The sequence below is a fragment of the Rhyacophila brunnea genome, unplaced genomic scaffold, assembly GCF_057557595.1.
Source record: "Rhyacophila brunnea isolate RB1 unplaced genomic scaffold, BYU_Rbru_1.0 scaffold_1, whole genome shotgun sequence".
Lineage (NCBI taxonomy): Eukaryota > Metazoa > Arthropoda > Insecta > Trichoptera > Rhyacophilidae > Rhyacophila > Rhyacophila brunnea.
Window position 1 is genome coordinate 7,720,111 of NW_028232751.1, and position 27,280 is coordinate 7,747,390.

The 27,280-nt window shown below is 32.2% G+C and overlaps 1 protein-coding gene across 2 annotated transcripts; it reads left to right on the top strand.

Moving 5' to 3' along the window:
• The first annotated feature begins 489 nt into the window (after window positions 1-489).
• On the top strand, window positions 490-27,047 carry LOC147079443 (DENN domain-containing protein 1B-like). Of its 2 annotated transcripts, XM_085941104.1 has the most exons (6): window positions 490-701; window positions 803-961; window positions 11,452-11,595; window positions 17,314-17,501; window positions 19,420-19,903; window positions 20,394-21,694. In XM_085941104.1, exons 1-3 carry the CDS (start codon window positions 685-687, stop codon window positions 11,585-11,587), a joined length of 312 nt encoding a protein of 103 aa, XP_085797230.1. In that variant the 5' UTR covers window positions 490-684; the 3' UTR covers window positions 11,588-11,595; window positions 17,314-17,501; window positions 19,420-19,903; window positions 20,394-21,694. The 2 variants fall into 2 exon arrangements, with proteins under 2 accessions (XP_085797230.1, XP_085797238.1); XM_085941112.1 differs by lacking the exons at window positions 19,420-19,903; window positions 20,394-21,694 and adding an exon at window positions 26,536-27,047 and having other exon boundaries at window positions 529-701; window positions 17,314-17,725.
• The last annotated feature ends 233 nt before the right edge of the window (window positions 27,048-27,280 follow it).

A 27,280-nucleotide genomic window follows, 5' to 3' on the forward strand; every position in this document is an offset into this window, starting at 1 on the left:
AAGCACAAACGTATGGAATTTAACAAAAGTTGAAATGTCTAAGTTGGGTGTTCCAGGTGAATGTATCCAAAACCTATACATTTTCAACACAATTATTGTGTTGAAATCACAATTATGATAACGCGTGCTTTCTTGACCACGTACCAGGCCTCAAAATGGACCAGAGCGCAACGGACCGTCGTTCCGATTCGCTAAATCCCCAAAATTATCACTCAGTTTCGTGGAAAAAATAAATTGACCATCTGAGCTAAATAGGCCAGCCAGGTATAACAAAAAATCTAACACTTTTATAAAATACATATTTAGATAAATATGTTGATATTGCTGCGCATTCCTACTATAAATTCGGTGATAATAAAATGGCAGCATTGCAGTCAGAGTTTGTTCAGCCAGTGCAGCGCCTTTATTTTTTTTCTGCGTTTGCATTCGTGTAAACAAATTGCCAACTAAACAACCTTAAATCGACGGCCATTGTTGTCGGTGGTCGGAGTAGGAGGTGACAGTCATAGATAATATACGTGATTTGACAGTGACAGTTCAGATAAGGGGTGGGAATATTGTGAAATAGCCGAGCCAACGTAGCATTAACAATAATCTGACGTTTGATATCTTTATTTTACATTGATTTGGTGTTAATAGCGTAGAAAATATTGGATATATTATTTCTAGACACATCCCATCAATATGGGTTCGCGCAAAAGGTGATTAATCAAATTATACTGCCGTAAAGTGAACGACAATATTATTATTATGTGCTGCTAGACTACAGGCTTCATACTCAAACATTGTCTTTAATTTTCAGAGCCAACGTCCAAAAATACTTCGAGTACTATTGTGAAATTGCTCCACCATCATCTCAAACTTCGGACCCCTCAATTGTGTATAAATTTCCAACCTCCAGCGAAAATGATGATCTCTTGAAAAGTGCGGTTAAGTTTATCTTTCCTTTCGAATTTGAAAGGTAAGTTGATACTTTTTATTGTGGATTATCGCATTCAAGTAAATAATATCACTACAATTATTACAAAATACCTACCAACCAAAAATATCAATCACGCAGATTTGAATCGTTTGCTATTGTAATCATGTATTATATTTTACGAAAGGTAACCTGCCTCATAATTAAAAAAAAAAAAACACTTCCATTATAAAATATACAAGTATGATTATATGTGTTTTTATTATGCATAATTATTGTCTTTCAATTCCTTCATTGAACATAACCTCACATTATGATCTGTTATTATCAATATTTCGGCCCCTTAGCTAAAGTCAAAGAAACCTATCTTAATTTTTAATAATTTTGTGTTACGTATGGTACTGGACATTAAATGACATGTTATGTTAAGTGACAAAGAAACTTATCAAAAAATTCAATGGATAAAAGATAAGTCAATACATATCTCCTGCAAACACTTTCTTGTTAATGTCTGTGGAATGTAAATTTACTTGTGTTTGGGGTCTCCTATAAAGTAGAGAAAAATGAAATACGATTTGAGAATGACGGTATCGTCTATTTATAATATTAATAAAATAAATAAGCTAATAAAATTGCACAGGCCGTGGACTATGTGTATATATTATATATATGTATATATATATAGATGGATTTCTTCAACGTCTATGAAAAATTCTACATTTTAAAGTGTATTGTTCAGTCAATCATAATTTATTCATCGGTCCTTTGAGGCTAGTTTGACGTTTTGCACAAATATCGAATATTTAAATTTCACAATTTTTTCCATCCGTCCACAGTTATTATTTTAAATTAATATAATTAATTTGATAAAAGAATGATTGAATTTTAATTGTTTTCCTGAAATATTACAATTATTTTACGTTAATTTTTTCCTATAATTAAGTAATATGTACTTGATGATTCACCGTGAAATGTTTTCCATGCATATGTTAGGGATCAGAAGTATGCGTGATTGACATACATTCCAGGATTGCAATTTTTGTATTGATTCAATGTAATTCAATATAATATACAATAGGGTTTGCCTTGCTTTAGCATGCAAGGCATGTTTGTGATTTGTGGATAATAGCGTCTGAACACGTGCATTGATTTACTTGCACCAATAGTGTGTATTTTAAAATATCGCGATAATCACTTTTTACACGTAAAAATGCTGACTGTCTCTCCAATCTCATTCTTCAAGCATAAGTGAGATGAGCCGTTGTCATTGTACTTATGGTTTATTTGACAGGTTCAGACAGGTTTGTAGATCAGTGCTTCTCAAACTTTTTCATACAATGGCCCCCGAAATCAGAAAAAATAAATCCGGTAGCCTTAGATGAACAAAAGATCGATGAAATATAACCTAACATGTTTTTTTTTTCTTATTACAAATTTAAATAACAATTAGCAAAAATAAAACGTGGATACAAAATATATTCTTAGAGCGGAATGCAGAAACATTTGTCTTAACTAAAATTTCCTCAGTACAAAACGCTATGCAGACACATCGTCCTTAGGTAAGATCATCTTAAAGCTTCGTTCGTTTTTTTCTATTGAAAATAATACCATATTTATAAATTCTCTTTCCTATAGTTTAGGTAAATTATTTTTTAATTGTTAAACGACGACAAAAATATGACAACTGCACTTTATAAATGCAATAACTATAAATACATATTAATATTTAATTATAATACTCTTATGTTTCCGTTATAAGTCATTATATGTGATTCTACAGGCACCGCAAGATATTTTTTTAACATGATAACACTCAAAACGTAAAACGAAGTAACACTGCATAGACCTGTCTACCCATTGAAAAAGTATCGATACATGGAATGGGTATCGTATCGAAAGAAAGTATCGACGGATCGTCCTTTAAGGAAAACATGGCCCACACCACCTGAACCGGGCCCCCACTCCCCAGGCCAGGATTTTTAAGTTTACTTGGGGTTAAAAGCAATGTGACGCTCGACATTAGTATTTTCAAAATGAACGCTGTATTTTGACAACATTACAAGTCACTATTGTGCTTTAGCCAAAATAGTGAAAACAATCCTATAGGTATAAAAATAAATAGGTAGGTAGATGTAAAATATATTATTTTATAGCAAATATTAACAGTTGTCTTTAAAAAAAACTACTTACATTTGTGTATTTAGGTAATTATGAAGATTTTTGCAACTTTGCAAAATGTCGCTGTTTTTTAAAATGTGTCAAGCAAAATTTTCGAAATACAGCATTCAAATGGTGTTCGAGGTAAAATTAAGGATATTCACTGTATTTTTAGTGATTTTGTGTATTTTTTAATATATCTCTATATTAAAAGGTCCGCAGTCCCCATTCACTGCGGACCATTTAATTAATATTTAATTATCACATTTAAATAACATGCTAATTATATCTAATGTCCATCTGATGGGCAACGCACCAGTTGCGTAGGACGCAGTGAATGGGTAATTTTTATACAACCCGGGTCGGTGTGTCAATTGTATTTATATGTAATTGCATAGTGCCCGAAGATGCCGAAAGGCGATACCCGTGTTGCAAAAAACGATTCAAATGGAATAGTACAAAACTTAAAACCATTAGAATTTATATCTATTTGAATTGCGGAGTTGTCAAGTATCGACATACGATAATAAAAAAATGCATCATACTACCATTGCTAAAACGTTAAAATCGTTGAAATACAATTGTAGATTTTTTAGTATTAGAGCAAATTTGTGATGTATGTTTATCTCACTTATCTGATTGACCCGCTAGGCTAGAGCCCTGTTAGTCCCCCTCCCTCCCCCCCCTCCCGTCTTATGGGGGCCATGTATCGTATCGTCAAATTATGGTTGTTTGCGAAGGATTATTTATAATTTTATTATATATTGTGACGTTGCAGACGTCACCAACGGGCTAATTAACAAATTAGTGGAGAGGTTTTTCTCTCGCGGGCAACACTAAAATCCAGCGGTTGGCACTTCAAGCTTCCGGGTTGGATGAGTGGTGGGGGGATCGATGTCAGGCGATCGAATTTTGTTTGGATCTCCTTCCTTTTCTGGTTGACCCTTGGGAACGAGAGGACGTTGGGAGGAGCGATTCCCGCTTGGCAATTTGCCAAGCGGCTGTAAATACATTTCAATTTCATTTTTTTAGTATTAATTAATTTTAAGTTTTTGTTTTAATTATAACCTCACTCACATGTGGATATTTTGGTTTAAGTTTAAGTTAGTTGCTGAGAACTTATTGTGTTAAAATTTTAGTTTGCAGACGCTGATATTGTGTCTTTTGTATAACGTAAATATTTATGTATTACATCGTATAACATCGTCGTTTGTGAACGGTGGTGATTTTTCTATGGCGTCATGTCGCCATTTTTGTACCATTGACTTTTAATTGCATTTTCTTTAAATACAGTGAGGTTAAAATTATCACGGTGTTTCATTTAATTTGATTGTATCCCGTAATATTATGTTCTTTTATGTTCTTTTCTTTCATAGAAAAGGCTTTGGCGTCCAATAGAGTCAAGTTTTCAGTGCTCGCAATTAGCTCCTGCAGCGGTATGGTAAACATTATCCATCGAATACCAATTGATTTCGATGGTCCTTTCCGTAACAGGATTGGAATTCATCAGAGAGATAGTGTGGAAACCCAGTACCCTGAGCTAGCAGTGCCTGTTATCCACATAGCTTGGATAACAGTGTTAAATGGTGGTCAGATGTTATTTATCATTTAACAATATCCATCATTATCGAAAGAAATTATCAATAGCAAAATATCGATGTATCTTTCATAAAGTATTGATACTTCAAAATATCGATATTTTTGTTGCGGTCCTACACTCATGTGTAATACAGAAGGGGGCGTGTTCATAACAAAAGTAGTCTATGGGTAAGGATTCCTTAACTCTGTCCTAATCATTGTCTATAGTTTAGTCATGCTTTTCGGCGACTTATCCTTAGGATCGAAATCTTAGATTGTGCGTGCCGCTCTTATATTTTAGAGTAATGTAGAAAAGAAAATATAATACAGTAATCAATAATCATCAACAAATTTTATTTGCATCAATTTTAATCTAATGTCTGATAACTTCATAGGTATCTACAAGAGTCCAAAAGTGAATGAGTGTGTTATTTTTTTTATATTATAAAATAAACAATAATAATTGCCCTATACTCAAATTACCTTTAGACTAAGTTACAGCAGTAAGTAGTTATATAATCTTAATTGATTATTTATCGAGATAACAAGTGTTATTGTTTCTGCATACCTACTTATTTGTTCTTTTGAAACATCATAATTAAATACCGGCCTGTTGACGTTTTTAACCGTCAACCCATAAAAAACCACATTAAATTGGTGGACGAATCCAATATCCTAAAGAGACTTTTGCCCAAATTATTCTCAGTATGGATTTCTACAATTTGTCAGTTGTTTTTTCTGCCAGCGAAGGTACTTATCATAATTATCTTGCGAAAATAATTTAGTGAACCATTTTATACAATGCGTATAAAATACATGTTTTAATAATTATATTTCTAAGAACTTTTTCGTAGATACGTACAACTACTATGCATACAAATACCAATTAATTGATACCTACAAATATTGAAAGATTTTGTCCGTGGACCTTGAAATATTCTAAAAGTATCATATTGATACCATTACCAAGTATGTGTATAGTATCAAAACAATAGGTTTTCTGGAAATATTCGTTTGAATAATTATTATATAATTATAATATATTATGTTATTATATATTGTGTATTGCGTCAGCCGTAATTGCATTCTTCTAAAGGTTTTGCACTTACGTTCATTATAAATATTACGTTAATACATTTAGATTTAGAATATTACAGAGCTACTTATCCGCAATACCACACACTTTACTACTTACCCTGATTAAATTAGTTATAAAACCTTAAGTAGATAAAATGTAGGTTACCGTTAATTTAAAAAAAACTCATTGCCCGTCCCATTTAAGGTTACATGTAAATTGTACGTAATACATTTCACCGTGGCACAGTTTACGGTGAGCTTTCTATCGGAAAAAGATGACCGTATACTATAAGATAAGGTATCCAATTTTATTAGATTCAATATGATTATTAATTCAATTTTCATAGCCGATTGTGGCAAAATTCATAAATTCAATAATGAAAACCTAACCTAACAAAAAAATATCCAGTAATCGGCTATTTTCAAAATTTGTTTGCCAAACCTAACCTAACACATGTCCTATGTCCCAATACTGGGTCGTGACAGAGTGAAATCAGAAGAAGAAGAAGCTAACAAATAATCCAGTATATCGGCTATTTTCAAAATTTGTTTTGCCGCTGGCTTCCTGTAAACCGACAAGAACCGTGTTTTATTTAGACATGAATTTTATCTCAGTACTATACGACCTAAAGAGGTTGAACAGTCTTTAATATACGACCTTATAATATTATTACCGATACAATATTTCGGATACGGCGAACTGTATATGTACCTACAGATTTCCAGACACGCCCATTTATTCATGTATTTAGGTATTATTATTTGATTTAAATGCTCATAAAGAGTAAAAAAAAACTATTCATGATATAAAACGACAGGTACCTAGACACATATTCCTTTAATAAACACTTAATATGAAAGTTTAAATTTTTTTTCTACTTTTGTAATTTTGATATACAACATATTTTATCGTAACAGACATTTTCAATTGAATAACACAATAATAACGAAATATAGGTGCATATTGTTGCGTACATAAAAATTATCTTTAATAAAAAACTAACTGGTTGGTGATATTTGTACTTATTTATTAAATGACTGATTTATATAGATAGGTACGTTATGAGATGGGGTAACTTTATCACTGAAAAATTTGCTATGTTTAAAATTCATCAACTGTAGGCGTCAAAAAAGGTTCTCTATCGATGAAAAATTTTGAATTGCTTGTAATCGCTTCATAACTGAAGAAAGTGAACAACTTTAAAATGAATTATTTTCAATACAATATTATTTATCATCATCAGCTGTGGTATACACCAATATAGTATATATTTTTTATCTAAATAAAAGATTTTGTACACACGGCGGCTGATGTAGCGTAGCCATCTATGAAACTGTGGGTTGCGGGTTCAATCCGGCAGATGGGAAAAATAATGCATATTGTTTTTTCAGCGTGTACCTACTCGATCTACTGAATGAAGTTAGTGGGTTGGGCGAATGGACTAACAATAATAATTATTCCTTGTAAAGAAGGGTACGTTAATAGGTGGGTATAACTTGCACTTCGTAGAGATATATGTTTTCAAATTAGGACTGAAAATTGTATCCATCTAACTATCATTATTTTATGTATGCGTATTGTTCTTAAATCAATTGTTTAAGACAATTCAGTGACGTAACAGAATATAGAAAGCTCCATAAAGACAATGTTTTACTTAACTCCCTTTTTATTTAAAGGATATTGTGTACATATACAATTATTAATCCACGACGTTCACAAATGATATGTAATTTAAATAAGAGTAAATGAAGCAATTTATAAGTATACCTAATAAAAAGCAACATGTATACGTCTCTAGTCAGAGTATTGATAAGTCGCGCAGCCCTTGTTATCGGTAGGTACTTGACGTGATATAATATATTTTATAAGCATGAGTACTTCATGCATTATTGTTATTTTTAAGTTAATAAGTAAGAAATTCAAAGATATAATATTACATACCTATGTATAAGTAAGTAGATATTTAATATACAACAAATAAATATACGAAATGTACAATAAGAGCTTTAGAAAATTATAAATCATCCAATTAACTATTTTTTTATTCAACGAATAATTCACAAGATTTGACAATGTAACATTTTTAATTGAAGATAGCTGCTACACAGTTTGAAAGCACATCAAAGAAAACTGAAAAGATCTTATTAAAAAATAATACGATGCCCAGCAGGATACAAACCTGCGCCCACTGGATTCGCGCCAATGTGCTCTGCCAACTAAGCTACCTGCGTTATATTCAATTGCGATGTAAATCATTCATCACAAATATATTCAGCTAAGCTGAAATTTAAGAGATACATCCCTCCACAGCTATTATATAATTTCATATGATACATTTATTTTAAATATGTTAACATATTATAAATATTATTAGCTACCGCAATGGGAAATTTTGTTGAATAAATTCATATGAATAGTCTGTAGGTAGATACAAGTTTGACATACTGTCCACGTATTATGATGACGAAGAGTTTTGATTCTTGGAGTAAAACATGCAGAGTTGTTCGAGGTAGATTGTAGATTTACCCAAGGGCCAAAACATCCTCCATCCAAATAACATCATATTAAATAATAGTAATTTGGTTTGCAAAATTATTTAGTGTTTTATCAAAATCTATTGTGATATTTCAGCCAAAATACATAGTACAGTGCACAAAATGTAGAATCGAGTGCGATGATGGCATCTCATGCACAAGTAAAATCACTGCCATTTGAATTCATACATTCAGTTCGGATGCGATGATCTCTGGAAGTTCTCACATACTTGTTATTTTTTTCTCCACCGTAGATCACATTAAATAGTTAATGAACTACTGTGACTGTATTCTTCAATAATTTGTCTAAATAAGTAGGTACTTACTAAACTATACTAATACCATCGCTTCTACATAATGAAAATTCCTCGGTATCCATAAAGATACTATAACAATAATATTTATTTCATAATTCATTGTACCTACTATATCGTACACCTTGTTTTTCTGAAAAACATAGGTTCCATAAATTATTAACGCATTTTTTAATTAAAAAATGTTGTAATATTAGAGTCCGTCCCCAAAAAAAAAGACTCCGGCTGACCGGAGTCTAATCATAATATAATATGACACAGCTTTGAAAATAAACAAATGTTTATTTCAATTTGTGTAGTCAGTATGGACCTAATAAGTTGAGCAAGTGGCCTACATCAATTTCTCGTAAAAACGAAATCTGTTAATACAAACCTCCACTCTGTGGAGGCCCATAATAAGATCGGACATGATCGGAAATAAATGTACGTGTACATATCTTCGCGTTGGTGCCAAAAGTTAGTAAGTCGATAGTTTAGGTATTTAGAGTTAATAACGGATTATGTGTCTATATATAAATATGTATGCTAGAAAAAAAAATCAAGGTCATCCGATATATAGAACGTAGGTTTTTAGCTATTCATTATTTTAATAAAAATACGTAACTCCCGATTTTTCGATTATCCAACATCAAAAAAACTGTAAAGATGCTTACAGTATTAATCTAGATAAAAATCTAACCAAATGTCAATGAAACGCGGCAGTCAAATCTTTGTAATGGCACTAACGGATTTATTTTAGTTCAATAGTTGAGCTAAAAGTTAAAACTTCTTCCGAAATAAGTTTGTAATAACACTTACAGTATTCGCGTATGCCGCAGTCGAGTCAAATTCAATGTACCAGTACTGCCAAATATTTGTAACTTCAGTTACAGGATACAGTTAAGGGATCCAAAGGGGGTGGGCGGTTCAGCACTCCGCACAAATGATTCTTCCAAATCTTCTTGACGCATTCTGCGTCAGACTCTATTGCTCCACTGGAACCACAAATGGCTCCGGGAGTCGGTGGTCATCTCCTACAGACTTCACGGGTGATTCGGAAGAGTTTCCTGGTGTCATTTCTGCTTGCTGCCTCCTCTGCCGCTTCAATTTTCCGGTTCATAAAATTGCGCTTGTCCAACCGCACGGATCGTTTGACTATCCTATCTTGGGTCTGGTGGTCTGTCCGGCGGTCCTCGGTTCGGTCAGGGAAACGGATAGAAAGTCGGAAGTTGGATAGAAAATAATAAGTTAGTAAAACCGGTCATGATATTAAAAATATATGTGAAAAATGTATTAAGTCAATAGGTACCTATTTAATGTTTTCAATGGTAAACTGTAACTATTTTAAATCAAGTAATTTTATAATCAACTATAGAGACAGTATGACGATACACCACTGTATTATTGGATAAATAACATGCAGAAATTGTCAATATCCACTTACTGTTTTTGGCATTCAATATTAACTTTCCATGTTTCTTTTCTGCATAAACGCTTTCTTGACACATTGGGCTTACATTTTGGCACATTAATCAGTTCAACATTCATTATAAATATTGAAAAATACTATAAACCTACAGATCCTACGAATTCACTTCAATTTTGTTCAGACAGACATATTGAAATCCGTATCACATGACCATCAGAACAGCCGCGCTGATTGGTTTATTCATTTTAGGGGGATTTAAAATTCACACGCAAACTGTTTTAGGGGGTTTTGAAATTAAGCTTAACTTTTGATCATAAATATTGATGGTTTTAGGTCTTTTTTGAATCTATAACTTTGGCCAACATATAATGAACAAAAACATATCTCTAATATTTAACTCAAAATTTTATGAAAACATATTTATAATATGATAATATTTACAGGCTAACAAAACCAAAAAAATACTTCAATTATTTCAATTTATTAAATTTGATACGTTATTGTGACAGATAATACGCTACCTCCGCATTTCTATAGAAAACCACAATTTATTTAAAAAGGAAATGTCGAAAACAGATAAAAAAGGATACAAAAATTTAAAACGATTAAAATATAATAATTGTAAGATAACATAAAGAGGATACAATTTTAACAATTTAAATGTATGTATAGATAATGAAATGTGAGATATTAATAATATTTTTTTTTTAATTTAACAGTTGTCAAGAAAGATTCATTAACTACACCGATTGTCCAATTTCTTCTGGATAGAATAGTCACACAATATTTTTTCATCTCCAGCTTCATGACTTTCTAAAAAATGGTGTTTCTTTCAATTATTATATATTTAAAAATATGAGTGTCGTCTAGGCAATTTGATTTTCAAAATGAATGCATTTTGATATACTTTTTCATGTTTTGTGTAGAAGGCACTGTGAAATTTTGCGGTCCTATTTCATTGCACCTCATCTTTATGTTGTTTTTATGACGACAATTCCCAATTACTTAGAGATTCGGGAAAATTTTTGGTACGTATCTTTAGAAAAAACAATTTATAAAAAATCGATCCAGTCCTCCGGCCCATAAAGTGTTAACTTGTGACAGTGAAAAGCAGTTTTTTTATGTGAATAATTCTTACCTATTTCACTTTTCTATGTTCCGTTTCCACTGATCCCTGTTGACTTGACACCTTCTAGCACTAGTACTATTCACAGATGATACATAGAGATCCATTTTTAAAGTTAATTTTTAAATAATAAGCAAAGCAAACACAACACATTTGTATGGCAACGGATCACAGCGGCCATATTAGATTTGTGATGTGTATGTATTTACTGGGTGCATTTAGGTTGTGGCGCTTTTGAACTTCACTTATAGTGTAAGAGAGGCGGTTATGCATTTGATCCCCGTTTTTGAGGTTTTTGATTGATTGACTTTTTGACGTTCTTCGGTTTTCTTTTCAGATACATGTTTAGGACCGTCCATTTTGCTATATGCCACCTGTATGCGGCAACCATCGAAATGCCAAAATGTGTTAACCTGGAGGATTTGGCAGACCTGGCAGCAAAGCTGCTCTCCCATGGGATATCCGTGACATAGGACACGAGGTAAGTGTCTTCATACTAGCATATTTGTTGAGAGCACAAAATATTTGATTTGATACTTATAGCTTAGTGTTTCTTCGGCGAATGGTAATTAAGAAAAAAATCATTATGTACCTACCATATTATATATTTCTATGTGCCACTCATTACATATTATTTTGTAATAAGCCTTGACATTCCTTAAACATTGTTGATAATCTATTTATATAATTTTGAAGCCTTATTATCCTTTATATTTATTTTAAACATTTGATGACTGCGTAAAGTATTTTTATTACATAAAATAGTATTCTTTTAAACCTCTCGATCTTATGTTTTAGATTAGAATTTAGTAATTAATATAAGTTAAAATGTATAGAAATAAACCAACGGCATTCCAATAAGTGGTCCTTTTTCTTGAGTGTGTAATTTAACAAGATAATTAAGAGCTAGTCGAAGAATCTAGGTTATCACAAGTTTTGTTACGCCAAAGAAGTATAACTTCTAACGCCGATTTTTACCATTTTTTTTTTTGCTTCGGTACATGTTCAAACACACGCGTTAACATGATCTTACTCCCTACTTCAGTTATCATTTGTCAATTTACGGCTACGGACGTATGTTGTAGCTTAACCACTGGGAAATGCCAATAGAAATAGCGTATTTCAAAAAAATAGTACCTTATTCTTAGGTCAATGATTATTATAAAACAATCATTATTCGTAGGATGTTTTATCATGTTTGAATGGTCAAAGACATGGCTTATAATCAGTGTCTTCAGAATCATCTTCAAATGTGTTAATCGTGCCCATTTTTTGAATAACAACATGGCTAATTCTTGACAACTTTGGGATCACAGAGATTATAAATATAATTTTTTATCATAAATATTTCACTATATAATGTTAACAACAATTTTACTAATGGTTTTATAAATGTGTTTAACAATTAATAAATACAAAAAATCATAACACCACTGCATATGGATGTACTGAAACTATATCGAGAGTTTTAAAAAAATACTATTTTATGTATTAAAAATATTTTATGCAGTCATCAAATGTTTAAAATAAATATAACAGATAATTAGGTTTCAAAATTATATAAATAGATTATCTACAACGTTTAAGGAATGTCCATGAATTTATGGAATGAATATACCATAAAAGTTCCATTTTGACCTACGTGGCGCACGTGGGCCGTTAAGATTTTAAAATCTGACAGCCTAATCATTTTTTTTCAACAGATTATCATGATCAACTCAAATGACTTACGAGTAGTAATTGTTGGAACGATCAACTTGTTGATCTCTATCCAAATATTTATTTAGCAGATGAGTGGTTTTCCATTAGATTCTTAACTTTTTCTAGATGTCGTGTATATATATATATATAGCCCGTTGTTTATAAAAAGAATCGATACACATATTTGAGGCGTCTAATTACAAAAAGCGACAGCTCCACAATTCGAAATTTGTGGGAAACAACGTTTTTATGTTTCAAGCTTAAATTATTTGTTTTAACGGGAGAATTTTTTTTCCATTGTATTCTATGGCAAAATTAGAACCAAATGGCAATTTGTTTCAGCCGATAAACTCTTAAATGTAATAAATATAAGCAAAATAAAATTGGAGGTGGCGCTTCTTGTAATTCACTTTAAATTTTTATCCGCATAAGGCACATATTTCCGTGGCACTGTCACGAGTACGCCAGATGCTACAGCATGGCTAGGAAACAATTGGTACAGATTAAATATTTTTTTTTTGTATTTTAACTGAAAAGTAATATCTTTACAGTAAATAGGATTGTATTTATTGATATTAATATACAATAATTATTAATGTATTAGTAGAATCTGTAAAGAGGAGTAAACAACAAAGGGGTGAACAAATAAAAGTTTCAAAATCAGATAGGTTTATAGGTATATTATAGTGCATCCACCCAAAAAAAGCATTTTAGGTAACATAATCACATTGAAATTAGAAGATAAAATTAGAACTTATTATAAAATAAAGAATGACATAAGTATAACATTGTAGAAACATAATCACATTAAAATGAGAAGGTAAAATTGGAACTTATTATAAAATACAAAATGACATAAGTATAACATTGTAGGAACATAATCACATTAAAATTAGAAGATAAAATTGGAACTAATTATAAAATACAAAATGATATAAGTATAACATTGTAGCAACATAATCACATTAAAATTAGAAGATACAGTTGGAACTAATTATAAAATACAAAATGACATAAGTATAACATTGTAGGAACATAATCACATTAAAATTAGAAGATAAAATTGGAACTTATTATAAAATACAGAATGACATAAGTATAACATTGTAGCAACATAATCACATTAAATTAGAAGATAAAATTGGAATTTATTAAAAAATACAAAATGACATATAACATTGTAGGTACATAACATAATCACATTGAATTAGAAGATAAAATTGGGACTTAATAAAAAATACAGAATGTCATAAATTAATGGAAACAAATCATACTCTTCCTTCAGTTTCTTCCATTCGCTCACAGACTTCGTCGTCATTGTCCAAATTTTCACTTGAAGTTCCATTATTAGCGTTTGACGTTTCAATGTCACGATAAAATCTCAGTAGCTCAAGATTTCGCCAATCATCGCCATAATGTTTCTTGAGAAGGTTGGCGACATCTTTATTTTTTTCTTTTTTAACTCCAACACCAGCACGGACGAGATTTGGCTCAAAATTTAAATTTTTACCTTGTATGTTTATATAGCCCTTTGAATTTATTTCTGACCGATAGTTCTCTTCACCTTGTACTGCCACATTAGATTCTTGGCGGTAAAGAAAGAACCTTTTTGTGGGATTAAAGCGAAAATGCCACTTTCCAGGAGGCTTAATGCATTGAGCTACCGCTTGCTTCCAATTCCAAATTGGGACTTGCGTACCAAGATGCCATACTGTACCATGATTTTGTAGCACATCAATGTATTCACTGGGTGCAACAATGGTGTCCTTTTTTCGTAATTCTTTTTCTACCTTAGCAAAGACTCGATCGGGAGGTAGAAAAGAATGGCCGACGACAGGAAATATAATTTCCATTTTCTTTACTGCGGTCGGTGCAAAGCTCAAAAGCCATTTCATACACATTCCAATTAACGTGCTATTTTTATTCTGCCCGCCACAGCCGTTGGCGAACATGCGTATCGTATGGATTCCTATTAATCTACTTTCTGTTAATTTACCTAATACAAAAAATACCGCACTGGCTATTTCATTAGAACCTTTTTGGGATTCTGACTCATACCAACAAAACGTATACACGTTGTCTCGTGTTAGTTTCGACTTCGAACTACCGATCACTACTGTAAAGTTATAAAGGTTATATTGGCGACTAAAATATGCAGCTTGATCGGGTAGCTTAGGCAAAGCCATGTTTTTCTGACAATCAAACGAAATCGTCAAGAGGCCATCGTTGCATTCTTTCAGCATATTGTAAAATGACTTAGCTTTTAAAATGTGAATACGATGCTCGGCCATCAAAATACTTCGACGTTCTGAATCCGTTGTAGTTTTGATTTTCTCAGTCAATTCAGTACACCGAGAGCAAACGTCCACTTTTGGGCTGCCAAATCCAATATTATAACGGGAGTTAAACTCCCGGCGGAAAAAACATTCTTTTACATTAACATTAGCCTCTGCCTGTATGTTATACATACTCCACATCTTTTTAATGTTAAGTTCAGGACTTAAGTAAACCCGTTGGCTGCTTTTTGAGCGGCAATAATGAGGCTCGGAAGCTTTAAATGACTCTATAAATTTGTGTACGCTGGCCCTTTTCCCGTCAAAATAGAAAGCGCGATGGTCTCCTCCACGTCTTTCAACCGCCAAAGATCCATGTGATTCAAATGATCTCTTTATGACCCTTGAAATTCGGTCCTTTTTAATTCCAAGTACGTACATGAAGCAAGATTTACATACTTTTACTTCAGACCGCGGATGGATTTTTGGTATAAAATAGTTACAAGACACGTTTCTTGTGAGATTGCTATCCGAATTTTTAGGGCGACGTCTTTGGCACGGATTTACACGGGAATATTTTAATATCAAATTGTCTTGACATAGCTTTTCTGTTTTTGAGTAAAACATGGAATGGAACGCCAGCAAGTCAACGATGGTCAAGGTGCCACATTTAAGGGCCCTAGTATTGTGGTTGCACGGTGGGAGACCCGGCAAAATGGTGGGGGTGTACCTAAAAAAAAGAAAAAAAATATTTTAAAATGAATATTATCTTATTTGAGGCCACTGATTAGAGATCAATTGAACCGGATGAAATCGACCCTTATAATAATTAGTTATGTGAATTAAGTACTAAAGATTATTTTATTAAATTGTGTATCCACCAAGTTACAGACAGTTAATATGATAATATGCAGATTAGTAGACAATACTGATTATTTTTAAATTAAAATCTTTATATTTAATCCTTGGGTGCAATTATTTACCATTCATAACAATGTCCCGCCAACAATGAATTCCTGTTCTTTCTTCCACATTTCTTTGTTTTGTTTTCGCTTCCTAGTTGCTCCATTGATTGATGGTGTTATATTTTGCATTAAGTCACTCATTATGAATAAAAATATAGCACTGTAAATACGACGATGAATTGTCACTTTGAGGGCAATCCTAACAACTGGCGGGAGACGCCATTTTCAATATTGAACGTTCCCTTATTGGTTCACTTAAACACGCGCGAAATCAACCAAGGTTTAAATAAAATGAAACACGGAGTTGGCGCTTTTTGTAATAAATCGACAATTAAAATATTTTTTTTCGTAGGGTTTTGTCGCATTTTGGAATTTATAGATCAATACATATTGTGTAAAATTACACAAAGAATACGTGCGTATTTTTATCTCGATTTTGACCAAATGTGGAGTTATCGCTTTTTGGAATTAGACGCCTCATTTACATGATTTACATGATGAATATGCGAATGCAATTCTTAGGATGTGGAATTAATGTAAAACAAGTGTGATAATATAATAATTGTTTATGCACGCGCATGTTCGTGGGTGAAATTATTTTGCGCAATCATGCATTATGCTGTTTCTTTTTTGCTAATTTGCCAAGACGAATATAATGGGATAGGTACCTATCTGTCTTTATTATTGTTTCGCTTGCGTGATGTAGATGATCACTTTTTGTTTAAAATTCAGGTATTTGTCACGCATTATGTTTGTGTCTGTTTTATGTATTTATTACGATATTTGCCGAGCGTGTACCTGCAAGCGATTTATAAAAGTACTTTCGTCAAATAAATGCTTCTTAACTTTTCATATTTCAGACTGGTAGCATCATGGCTGTGTACCATATATATTATTATTCGCAGTGTTAATTTTTTTTTAAATATTTGGTAAATTTTATATGTAATTTATAACAACTCGTCACATATCCGTGTTTAATGTTGTGAAAACTAATTTCACATTTGTATTAACATTTATAGTTGTGCCACAACACCCGCTTCACATTACCTACAGAAGCTTAGATAATTTTTATAGCTCAATGATATAAAAATCACCTAAGTATCGACAGTAATTTTATTGTTAAAATGATAACATAGTAAAGTTATTGCATCTGTGAATTTTTTACTGTAAAATTTTACAACAGAGCAACAAAAACATTATGAATTTTATTCATGTGTCAGCTTTTCTTTGTGATGTGATTTGTCATGTTTTTCTTTTCAGCCTTGTTCGACCTGCACTCAGGTTTAGAGTGCTTAAGGTTAATGCACTCAACAGAAAATGATGACATGTTCAGCATAGTTTTGAAATGGATTAGAAAATATATTGAAATATTCAAAAGCGGTATTGCGCAATTCGAATTACCAGATAATGTAGTTGAGATGGTTTTCGTAGAGTACCATCCAGATCTGGTAAGTTAAAAGAATGTATATTAAGATAATGGAATTTGATTTTTTCTTATATTACCTTGATAATATTGTACTGGAGTAGTTACACAATGTACCTATCTCTATGCTTTTAACCTTTACACTAATTAATTTGTAATTGATTTTTTTTCCTATAATAATGGTTTACAATTTAATTTGTGTTGAAATAAATCTTATTCACAATTATCACAAGTAACCTACTGTGGCGTGTTTGCACTGATGCAGCGGTGGCGAACCTATGGCACGTGCGGAATTCTGCTGCCACGCGATTATAATAATATCTATCTATATGTTATATAAAATACAAAGTATGCTTGTTTAGATGTAATAATGTAAGTCACCTGTGGCTTGTTGTTGATATAAAATCATATCATTTAGTTTTTGATTTTAATAATCTTTCGTATTGAAATATGATATTTATACAAAAGTTATTTGAAAAAAATAACTCATTTATTTAGTATCTACCTAGCAGTGGCGAGCGGTCCATTCATTCTGTGGATGCGAAGCATACCCAAAAATATCAATAAAATAGTACGTCATTCCATCCTTTGAAATACAGTCCACATTATATTATAGTTAATTACATTCAACTAATCTTTGTTATATATTATATAATATAATTTACATACACTTATTAAAAAAAAATACAGAGCTGTTACTTTGTCATACAATACATCATATTACACAGTACCTACCACTTGGCCAACATCTCGACTAGGGAATCCAATCCCGAGCCAAAATTCTGATCCCGGGATTTCGGGATTACAAGTTGACAATCCCGGGATCCCGGGATTGGAATTTTTTTCCATTGTTAATATAAAATTTTTATATTTACAAATAACATTAAGAAAATTGGTCAAAAATAAATCTAGTATAATTTATACTATTTAAGACATTTATTTTTAATATTGTATACGTTCAATCTTGGAAATACGCAAGTTTAATGGAGTAAATAATATTGTTATATAAATAATAATGTGAATTTAATATGAGATTGCTGTTTCTGATAGTAAAGACATAATGAATGGATTAGAGAGATTTAAAATAATAAAGCAAATAATCATGGTGTACTTATGGCCTTTCCGCTTCATAAATCTAATTAGTCAGCCAAATATGAAACTGCCGTAAAACGTATGATATCATGGCGGAATTATTTTGTTAAAAGTGCGAAGCATTGTTTTTTTCCAATCTTTCTCATTTTTAATAATTTATGTGAAAAAATAAAATGAATCGGCGACCTACACATGGGTATAAATCAAACTTCATTCAAACTCAGTTTATTTATAATGTAGTTATTCTTTATTAAAAGTATTTTTTTTGTTATATTTTCGTTTTTATTTTATTTTCCATAAAAATTGATAAAACAAATCAATCCCGATTCATAGGTATCGAAAATAGCTCGGGATACCGGGATTCGGGATCCCGGGATTGGTATCCCTAATCTCGACGATGACTAAATCTAAATTCTGGATAATAATTCCAACATATTAGTATGCATTAGTTGCACGGTGATCTCGTCAACAACCCTAAAATGCTATATGCTAAAATATTACTTATTCACCGCTGCAACTCTATCGAAATTATTATAGCCACAATTATGGAATACCTTACATTGGTAGCTTCAGTTGAATCTGTTTACGGGAAAATATTCACTTATACACAATATGCACTTTGGCACTTTCTTGAATGAGATTTTGTTTGCTAGCGACAGAGGTATTATATTTTTATTTGTGTATTATTGTGACAGTAGTAACAGTCAATAGGTTATGGTAGTTTTCTTATTGTCTATATAATGCTCCATCCAGAGTAGAATTTGTGTTTTGTATCAATTTTCAACAATTAAGTAGGTACCTATATTATTATAGTTGTAAAATAATTTTAAACCAATGTATTTTCATTTCAGAATAATGATAACAGCATGGAAAACTTAGCAGTGTTCGCAACGATTCTAAATAATAACGTTCGTGAAATGGTGGCGACGTATGCAGTTGTCGAACAATTTATTAAATACATTGCTTGTAATTTAAATGCTGTCGTCTGCTCGAATGCATTTTTAAAATTAAAGGAGGATACAGTTGAAGCATCTGTTGCCTATTGTTAACAATTGTCTTTTGCTGGAAGCAGAGCGAACCAATGTCAAAGAAGCAATCAGAGCATACGATAAATTGGATGATCTGGCTGATGACCAAAGGCATAAAATGTGGATTAATCTAAATAACGAATTATCAGTGATATGCGAAAAAGTCTTAATCAAGAGTGTATTCCTAAACAAGCAGCGGCCACAATAGGTGGTGGAACCAAAAATACTAAAACCATCAGTGAAACAGCATATCGCTGATTTACTTTTTGCAGTACGGGCATATACGGCCGTTAAGCTTGTGCGCAATGTAAGTTTATTTTATTTTCCTTTTTTTCACCAGACCCGAGATTCGAACCCAGGACCCATAACATTATAGGCTGATATATTACCGCTCGGCCGTCATGGGCGCTTGAAATAATACATGTCTTTTTTTAATGTGTATTTAGACCCAGAGAATGGACCTGATAGGTTGATATAAATGACTAACATCCATTTCTCGTAAAAAAATATCTGTTATGGACCTCTTCGTGAGGCGGCCACATCGAATTGTGTCAATTTGTAACTAACAAAAACAAGATGTTTTCTTATCACATAATTGTATACTTGTTTATAGAGATATAAATTACACCAATTCTCCTTAAATTTTATGTAAAATTTAATTATTTGGTGTAATTTATATCTCTATAAACTTTTATATACTATACTTATAAAAAATGCATCCTCATGTGTTACTTTCATTTAGAATATTTATAAAGGCTACGTACTGTGCTAACTATATTATTTTTCTTTATTTGCAGAGAAAAAAGACCATGACAGAACGAGAAGAAACTGATATTATCGTTAATGCCGTGGATTTGTGTAACGCAAAGAAAAAAGATGACCGTTTCTTATGTTTTTTTTTGTTTGTGAGTCAATAATCCTGGAAGAGTTAAATAGTTTATAATATTCCTTTGTTAATATTGTTTATGATTAAATTTTGATTGTGATATTTGAAACTTACCTGTGATTCATAAGAGTACCTAAGTAGGTGGTCATTGTGGAATTTCTGCATAAGTACATAATAATACGTATTATTTTTTTAGTACAAATTATTCATTTGCTTAAATTGTTTATGTTTTTTTAAATTTAAATTGTTTATCAAAGTTTTGTAATAAGGTACAGTTCGGCTATGAGGAATACAGCGGCAAACACATTTTAAGAATAGCCGATATACTGGATTATTTATTATTTTATGTTTGTGTATTTTATGTTTGTGTATCACGCATTGTCGGCCATATTTGCCTGCCTTTCTGATTGCCGTGATTTGTACACATCGTCCTTCCTGTCTTTTTTATTCGTAGAAACAAACAGTATTTTTTATTAGTTATATGAAGTTGGCCTTGAATCTGTAATAAAATAATACACAATTAAAAGATTTTGAAATGGAAAAAAACACATTTCCAAGCTTTCAGCCGTGCTTACTCATGAATGTCATTCGTCATTTAGATAAGTATATACACATTTTGATGTTATCTTGCAAAGTGCGAATGTAATGTTTTCAAATAATTGATATGGATTAATTATACCATCGTATTATTTTCTCGAAATCATAAACATACTATAATAGTATTTGAGTATCAACCTATGTTCAATTTGAATTGGGTTATAATACTAATATACCCGTATATATATCAATAGTATGTTTGCTACAAAATCCACCCAAGTTATCAGTACGTACTTGCACAGGTTTGATTAAAAATATTAATTCTTATTATTATTTTGACAGCCCTGTTTTCTGATCGACTTATATCTTGCAGGTGTTTATAAAATAATAATAAAGTTCAGCGGCAGACAATTTCAATAATAATAATAATGTTTCTTGAAATAAAATCTCGGATGATTAGTGATTTTTGCGAAAAGATCGATTTAAATTAACACATCTTGAGCGGGAAGGGTATTTCTACCCGCGCGCCGTACCGGTGTTCGTCGGTGGAACGGGTAGAAATACCTTTTACGGCGGCTCCACTTGAAGTGCGGGAAAGGTATTTCTACCCGATTATTGCATACGAATATTTTATGTCAACGGTTTGAAAATGTTTCAAACTACACACACGTCTACAAAAAAAAATAATTTACCGTCGATTCATTTACTTACACACACACTCTTGCGCAGCCCATATGAGAGCTTGTGCGTAATCAGGAAATTTGTTTAGAGTCACTAAATCAGCGAACTATATTTCTGTAGACGATAAGAATGCTAAAACTATATGCGTCTTCTTTTTACACTTGTTTATTTTTTGATGGGTGAGCAGGAAGACAACATTTTGTGAAATATCGATGTATTCTTTAAACATGGTTTGTTCGCTGTACTGTGAATGCGATTATATATATATTTTTATGATGTGTGATAAATACATAGGCCTCCTTTTCATACTATAATATTATCCTTTGTGAGCGAGTGAAAAGACGACAATTTGTGATAGACGGAATGCATTCTTCGCACTTGTGGTAAGTGACATTATGCGGTGCGATAACGCTGGTATGCGAGCGGAGCAATAAATTATAACATGAGTGGAAACCAATGTTATTTAGATGTCTGTAATCTACTACGATCTATATTGAATATCAGTATTGAATTTTCAGTCTTGAAATACGGCGCTATAGAACGGGTGTGTTTTTACAAGTGAAATATATTTAAGTAATCGATATTTTATTTAATCTTTAAAAAATGGCTTCAGACAATTATGAAAGCGATGACGAAATATTTGCCGATAATTTGTCTGCCTATTCTGGTGAAGATTTACCAGAATTAGGCAGCGACAGTGATAGTGAAGAGTTCCCTCGCACGAGAAGGGTACCAGTGATACCGTTACAAATCAGTGATTCTGAAGACAGTGAAGTGGAGGAAGAGGAAGTCATGGAATGGTCTGAAATAGACAACCCACCGCATATTGAACCATTTTTAGGCAACGTTGGTGTTTGCGTAGCACCAAACAATTCTGAAAATGTGATGGATATAGTTAGTTTATTTATTGGAGATGATTTACTTAGCATGATGGTAGAAGAAAGCAATCGATACCGCACACAAAATGAATCCCGAATCAAGAAAATGAAGAAATCTATCAAATGGAAGCCTGTAAATCTTGGTGAGATGAAAAAATTCCTCGGACTCATTTTGCTTATGGGACAAGTTCGAAAAGACACAAGAGATGATTATTGGTCTACTGATCCGAGTATAGAAACACCTTTTCTAATAACGATATCATTACGGATTCCAGCGATCGCCTTGAAAAGATTAGGCCAATTATGACATACCTAATACCGAAGTTTTCTTCGGTTTATAAGCCTCAAAGGGAACTTTCTTTAGATGAAGGTATTATACCGTGGCGGGGAAGACTTGTATTTAAAGTATATAATGCATCTAAGATAATAAAATACGGTATCCTAGTGAAGCCACTACGGGATACATCTGTAATATGCTCATTTACAGTGGGCAAGGAAGACCACTATTAGACACCATCCAATTGCTTCTTGGTCCGTATTTAAATTTGTGGCATCATGTCTATATGGACAATTATTATAATAGTGTAAAAACCAGTGAAGCACTTTTAGAAAATAAAATTAGGACGTGTGGAACAATGCGAATAAACCGAGGCTTCCCAGAATGTTTTAAACACGTCAATCTTAGTGCAGGACAGAGTATGTTCCGTCGGCGAAAGGATGTATTGTTACAACTCTGGAAATCAAAGAGAGATGTTCGAATGATTTCAACAATACATCCATCTACCATTTTAGAGAGTCACAACACCGATTGGAATACGAGACTACACATTTGGAAACCGCTATGTGTTATCGAATATAATAAATATATGAAAGGGGTTGACCGTGCGGATCAGTATCTCTCTTACTACTCGATCATACGAAGAACAAAAAAATGGACAAAGAGAGTTGTCTACATCACGATTACTAAGAAGAGTGGGTAAAAGTGATCATCCTGGTAGGTTATCACTCGATATGAAGAAGCATCGAAAATTGTTACAGACGGTAAAAAAAAATACCCACAAAGACAGTGTCGAGTGTGTTCGGTGCACAAAAAGAAAAGTTTGACTAGTTATATGTGTACATTTTGTGACGTCCCCCTACACAGGGGTGAGTGTTTTCATAAATATCATACTTTATCCAAATATTAGAATAATAATTTTTGTGCGGGAATTTATTTATAGTGAATGGAAAATTTTTTACGAAACCTTCCTGTAAATATGTGATTAGCACCATGTACTTATGTTATTTTAAAAGAAATTAAAGAATTAAAGAAACACAGCACTAAGGAGCAATATATGGTGAGTGTGAATTCCAAATTTCATTTAAAAATAACTGATAGTTTGGAAGATAGAGCGATTTTTGTAAAATTCGATTTTATTTCAATTGCCGCTGGTTTTCGCCCGCTGCGTGTACCTGTGAATTTGTACTGAGGCCCGCGCAAAATGTGTTAACGTAGTTACGACGCCGAGGTCCTTTTTATACTGAATTATATTTGAATGTCGAGTTCTCACTCGAAAAGAATTTCTCCTACTGCCCTTTTTTTTGATTTTATTTCTTGTCCTTGGAGAGTCGACAGGCAACCTGACACATCGTACGAGGTCTCTCAACCAATACGGATCGACCTGTATATATCACGCCATGTCTCTAACCCTTTAAGGTTGACTGATTCTAATATTAATATAATTAATACTACTTATTTAATATTATTATGATTACTTAGTAAATATTTTTATTATATTTGAATGGTAGCTAGGAGGAGGGTTACTTATTCAAGATCAGCTGACTAATAGACTGGAGGGCGATGATCCGGTCTTTTCGTACTCTAGAGGGGCCGTTTACTGAAGGTAGACAGTTCTGTCGGTATTAGTACCTAGTTAATGTTAATTAAATGGATACAAACCAAGTTAAGCACCGAAAAGTTGTTAATATTAGGTACTTTCTTTCATCAATAATAAATTTAGTTTTAATTGGTTGTTTTTCAAGATCAAAATTTTTTATGGTCATAAGTACCTACCTTTGGATATGATATTTTGGAATTAAATTCCCGGTGAGATCGCAATTTTCTCGTGCATGGCTGTTTCTGTGATTGTTTGACTGCTTGTAATTGGTGCTGTTAAAAAATATCATAATATGATTTTACCTTCTACTTAGAAAAAGATGTTGTTTTCAAAAATGGTATATTATCATACATAATATTATAGTCTTTTTTAACTCTATTACAGGCCATGAACCCCAATGATAAGTGTAAGTAGTAGTAGAAATGAAAACATTATTACTTAAACACCCAAGCTTTGAGAAAATCACAATGCATTGTGATCTTACTGGGAATCGAACCCGGAGTCCGTTGATGAATGCTAATGCACTGGACTACAAGGGATTATAGAAGTAATGTGGTTACTTTTTATAATTTTTCTATTGTTCCTAACTAGATTCATGCCTAATTACTTTGAATAATCGAGCCCCTACTGTACATACCCTTTTCATGTTTCAAGATGACAATTTATATGGGTACTTATATTGACAGCTAAGCATCAGTTTTGCGATTGCCTTCTTGCTGTGCTGTTATATGCCATTCAAATCACGTAACTATTAGTGAGTCAACATTCCAGTAGATTCGACTGGCTGGAACAATGAGTTCATTATTTTACATGTTAAATCTTGTTTCACTTCTTAAGTTTGTTGCATCATCAATATTGTTCCTGCCTAGTAGTTATCCAGTATATAAAACACTCTTCAGTCGGACTTCTAACCAGAAACACATATTGTGCCTAGTAATATTCAAACTTTATATTAGTATACCAGTAAAAGTGTTATATGATTTTATGTTATAAAGAGGAAATAAAGGACAACATTAAATATAATTAATAAAATCTTTTAATAACTCCAACCCATAACAGTGCTATGGTTGATAAACATGGATAACTGAAATTAAATTGAATCTTACAGTAATGTGTGTGCTTGAATAATTTCCAGGTAGACCTTAACTCCTTAATAACATTGTTTCAACAATTTAGACATTTACTTTTTAATTTATAACTTGATGGTGTCTGCCTGTACTCATTGTACTACCTGTTGGTATTGCATTTTAGCAAATTACAATATTTAATCAATAATAATTAGTTATAGTGTGTTTTAGGTGTATGGATGGGAATAATATAATATAAAATATCTTGAAAATGTATAATAAATTTATTAAATCACATCCTGAAAAATAAACACAAAACCTTGGAAATAAAAATGGTAAGATGAAAACTTTACAAAGTTTACAAATAGTATATAACAAGTAATTAAGACCGGGGTTGGCGAACTTTTTTACGTACGCGTGCCAAAATTTTCCAAATATTATTTTCCATGATAGAACTCTTCACGGGAAAAAAATACTGTTAAACATTCTATTAAAAAAATGATGATGTCTAGATACCACTCACAGAACATAGCACACGTTTAGCTTTATCACTTTATACATTTCAGTCCACCAATGTTGAAACTGTCTGCCAGAAATACTTTTTTGTTTCTTATTTGGTGCAGTCATTTTTGTGGGTAGAAATGAGATTGTTAATGTATTAATTAGTTTGGTTCTTTACGTATAAATTGACACCAGAATTGCTCCGATCAGATGAGGCATACTCTCGCTACAGTGGTCTTAAGCATTGTAAATCGATCAAAATTAGAGGTTCACGGCGCGGCATCCCCTGTTGCCTGATTAGGTTAGTGCGATAATATTATATGTGACGCACCGACCTATGTAATTATACTTACATTAAACATAATGAAAATAAAACAAAGAAAATGAAAATAAGAACTTATTCTTGAAGAGTATTTGCCTATTTTTTATACAATGCGATCTGTCATTTATTATTATAGGTTATTTTTTTCTCTTCAAACGCGTGCCATGCAAAATCATCTCACGTGCCATAGGTTCGCCACCACTGATATAGACAAAGTAACATTATAAAATGTGTAAATACCTTCATGGCTTACTTGACAGTTTACACCCTTCTCAGAATAAACAGAATTTTATCGCACACATACTTGTAATAATTAATAATATGTATGTCAGTTTTCAACACACATTCATAAGTTTTATCGCCAATAAACCTCCTGGCATCTTATATAAGAGGTATTAAACATGCATATAATAATGTAAATCAATAAAATAAATCATTAAAAGATCATACATTTTTCGGTACAAGTCGGTTATGGGGAATACAGCTACAAACATATTTTTAAAATAGCCAATATAATGGATTATTTGTTGGGTTAGGCTAGTTTAAGTTAGGTGAACTTAACAAATAATCCAGTATATGAGGCGTCTAATTCCAAAAGTCCACTTTTGGTCAAAATCGAGAAAAAAATATGCACGTATTCTTTGTATAATTTTATACAATATGTATTGATCTATAAATTCCAAAACGCGACGTAACTCTACGAAAAAAAAAAAAAAATTATTACAAAAAGCGCCAAATCCGTATATCATATTATTTAAAGCTTGGTTCATTTCGCGCGTGTTTAAGTCAACCAATAAGGGAATGTTCAATATCGAACAGTGCGTCTCCCATGCTCTAGCATCTGGTAAACTCATGACAGTGCACGGAAATATGTGCTTTATGCGGAATAAATTAAAAAGTCAGGTACAAGTAGTGCTATGTCCAATTTTATTTTG